This window comes from Nicotiana sylvestris, chromosome 8 (assembly GCF_000393655.2).
Source record: "Nicotiana sylvestris chromosome 8, ASM39365v2, whole genome shotgun sequence".
In the NCBI taxonomy this organism is placed as follows: Eukaryota; Viridiplantae; Streptophyta; class Magnoliopsida; order Solanales; family Solanaceae; genus Nicotiana; species Nicotiana sylvestris.
The window spans coordinates 181,898,831-181,901,996 of NC_091064.1; the positions used below are offsets into that span (position 1 = coordinate 181,898,831).

The window sequence follows — 3,166 nt, forward strand, 5'->3', positions numbered from 1 at the left end:
TGTAGCTATCCTCCATGAGGATTCTGTGTGTACAAATAGCCAGACTAATCCCTTTAATATCTTCTACAGTCCACCCCAAGGCTTCTTTGTGTGCTTTCAATACTTTAATCAAACTATTTTCTTGTTCTGCATTAAGAGAAGATAAAATAATTACTGGAAATAATTCTTGCTCAAGATAAACATATTTCAAATGAGAAGGGAGAGTTTTGAGTTCAATTTTTTATTGAACTTTTTCGGATTTCATCTCTTCTTCTTCTGAATCTTTGTCCAATATTTCAGCTTCTTTTCTGATGATGGGATCATCGTCCTGTGTGGTGCCTGATTTGATCAAGCATCTTTCCATTGAATCTGGAATTAATTGATCATCTTTGAATTCATCTGTAAGATAACTAATCATGTCAATTGAAAAACATGAAGATGATGTTTCATCTCTTGAATATCTTAGTATCTTTTGCATATCAAATATGACTCTTTCTTCATCAACTCTTAAAATTAATTGTCCTTGATGAACATCTATAATTGCTCTTCCTGTAACAAGAAATGGTCTACCTAAAATTATTGGTTCATTAAGATATTCTTTCATTTTAAGTACTATAAAATCTACGGGGAAAACAAACTTATCTACTCTTACGAGTACATTTTCAATTATTCCCTTAGGTTTCTTAGTACTTTGATCTGCAAACTGAAGAGAAACACTTGTGTGTTTTATTTCACCAAGATCTAACTTTTTAAAGATAGAAAATGACATTAGATTTATTGAAGCTCTAGAATCACAAAGTGCTTTTTCAAAATATACTCCTCCCAAAATGCATGGAATTGTAAAACTGCTTGGATCACCAAGTTTTTGTGGTAGCTTATTTTGAAGTATAGCACTGCATTTTTCCGTAAGCGTTACCACAGAAACTTCTTCTAATTTTCTTTTACTTGACAAAATTTCCTTTAAAAATTTGGCATATGAAGGCATTTGTAACAAAGCATTAGTAAAAGGAATATTGATGTGAATTTGTTTTAAAATCTCCAAAATTTTTGCAAATTGGTTGTCAAGCTTTTCTCTTTTCATTTTTTTGTGGAAAGGGAACATTCACAGGGAGAAGAGTCAATTTTTCAATATTTTTTTCTTCTTTTTTCTTGACTTCATTCTTTTCAGATGGTTCAGAGAGTATTTAAATATTCTTGCCGTTATTTACATGTTGTTCTGACTGGTCTGCATAGGGTTCATCAAGCTCCTTACCTGACCGTAAGGTGATGGCCTTAAGGTGCTCTTTTGGGTTTTTCTCTGTATTGCTTGGTAAGGGACCTTGAATCTTTTCTGAAACAAGAGCTGCCAATTGGCTCAACTGTATTTCCAGATTTTTGAGGGATGAATTTTGGCTCTCCATCTTTTCATCAGTGACTTTAATATACTTATACAGAAGATCATCAAGACTTGAATGAGCTTGTTGAGGCCTTTGCTGATAGGGCCCTGCTTGTTGATAAGGTCTAAAGTTTGATTGACCATGGTTTGGATTCTGGTATCCGGGTGGACCCTGTATTTGTTGCTTCTGGAAGCTTTGAGAGTTCTCTGCACCATTTGGATTGCTCCATTGAAATCCTAGATGTTTCTGTGCCATTGGACTTCCAAAAAGATACTGCTTGTAACCGATGACATTGACATGTTCATCATTGTGATTGGTTGCTTGAAATTCGTGGTTCTGATGATTTCCTCCACACATGTCACAAGCCTCAGATTGACTTGGTTGTTATGTATTCACCTGAAAAATTTCAAACTTTTGTGACAAAGAAATAATTTGCTGTGTTAGTGTATTTAAAGCATCAACCTGATTTACTGTAGCGGCCTTCTTGATAATTATATGCTCAGATGGCCATTGGATGACATTCTCAGAAATTTCATTCAACAATTGCAACCTTTCCTCTGTTGTTTTTCCCATTACTGAACCTCCTGCAGCTGCATCTATCATATTTCTAGAAGAGGGTTTTAGCCTGTGATAAAAAATATATAATTGCATATGTTCAGGAATATCGTAGTGTGGACATTTTCTTAACATTGCTTTTAACCTTTCCCAAGCTTGACAAACTGACTTTGTGTCAGTCTGCAAGAAATTAGATATGTCTTGTCTTAACTTTGTGGTTTTAGCAGGGGAAAAAATAATTGTTTAAAATGTTTTGAGTCATTTGATCCTATGTGGTAATGGAACCTTGTGGCAAACTTCGCAACCAAGTCTTGGCATCTCCTTTTAAAGAGAAAGAAAATAGCCTTAACTTAATAGCTTCAGGAGGTACTCCATTATACTTAGCTATTTCAACAAGTTCCAAAAAGTCAATTAAATGACTGTGTGGATCTTCACTTGCTTCTCCAGTGAAGATGCAAGACTGTTGAATTGTTTGAATCAGGCCAGTCCTGATTTCAAAGTTGTTGGCTGCCACTGGAGGTTTTCTGACACTAGATTCACAGTTGAAGCGGTCAGGTCTAGCATATTCCCTTAGGATTCTGTTTGCTGGTCTTGGCGCCACTTCATCAAATTGATCCTCTATTTGGACTGGTGGTGGTACTTCGCGTGGGTTGATATTTTCTACTTCCTGATTCTCCATACCTTCACAAGCTATGCTTTGGGAAGATAATGCTTGTCCTTTCCTGCACAATCGAAGAGATCTTTCAATTTCAGGATTGTAATTGACCAACTCTTTTATAGAAGAGCGGGTCATAAACTACTCAAAATTCTAAAAAAAAATAAATGAACTTAACTCCTAAAATGGTGGTAGTAGTAGTAGTACTTAGAAGAAAATAATTAAAAGAAAGTGATGAATAACAAGGACAACAAAGATTACAAAGATGACAAAAATAATAAGCGATCAAATAAAAATAGTAGTATGATAATGTTGTTGTTGTTGTTGCTATTATTATTATTATTATTATTATTATTATTATTATTATTATTATTATTATTATTATTAATAGTAGTAGTAGTAGCATTATTATTATTATTATTATTATTATTATTATTATTATTATTATTATTATTAATAGTAGTAGTAGTAGCAGCAACAACAACAGTAGTAGTAGTAGCAGCAGAAAAAAAATGGTAAACGAAATCAGTTAGTAGTAACAGTAACTAACGATGGAAAATAATAATATAATACTAATATAGAATATAGTTACAAGTAGTAC

At 33.4% G+C, this 3,166-nt stretch overlaps 2 protein-coding genes across 2 annotated transcripts; both read right to left on the reverse strand.

The window, feature by feature from the left end:
- Nucleotides 1-220: 220 nt before the first annotated feature.
- Nucleotides 221-1,060, reverse strand: LOC138876095 (uncharacterized). Its single transcript, XM_070154989.1, has one exon. It carries the CDS (start codon nt 1,058-1,060, stop codon nt 221-223), a length of 840 nt encoding a protein of 279 aa, XP_070011090.1.
- Nucleotides 1,061-1,163: 103 nt separating this feature from the next.
- LOC138876096 (uncharacterized) lies at nt 1,164-2,703 on the reverse strand. Its single transcript, XM_070154990.1, has 3 exons — nt 2,216-2,703; nt 1,752-1,980; nt 1,164-1,628 (listed from the first exon to the last, which is right to left on the reverse strand). Exons 1-3 carry the CDS (start codon nt 2,701-2,703, stop codon nt 1,164-1,166), a joined length of 1,182 nt encoding a protein of 393 aa, XP_070011091.1.
- Between the last annotated feature and the right edge of the window lie 463 nt (nt 2,704-3,166).

Bases quoted from the DNA above. Each gene is read 5' to 3' on its own strand.
- LOC138876096 (XM_070154990.1), bottom strand. From the start codon at position 2,703: ATGACCCGCTCTTCTATAAAAGAGTTGGTCAATTACAATCCTGAAATT. The intron at 1,981-2,215 runs GTTGCGAAGTTT...TTTTTATCACAG, and splicing joins AAAGGAGATGCCAAGACTTG to GCTAAAACCCTCTTCTAGAA. The intron at 1,629-1,751 runs GTGAATACATAA...GGTTACAAGCAG, and splicing joins AAAAGTTTGAAATTTTTCAG to TATCTTTTTGGAAGTCCAAT.
- LOC138876095 (XM_070154989.1), bottom strand. From the start codon at position 1,060: ATGAAAAGAGAAAAGCTTGACAACCAATTTGCAAAAATTTTGGAGATT.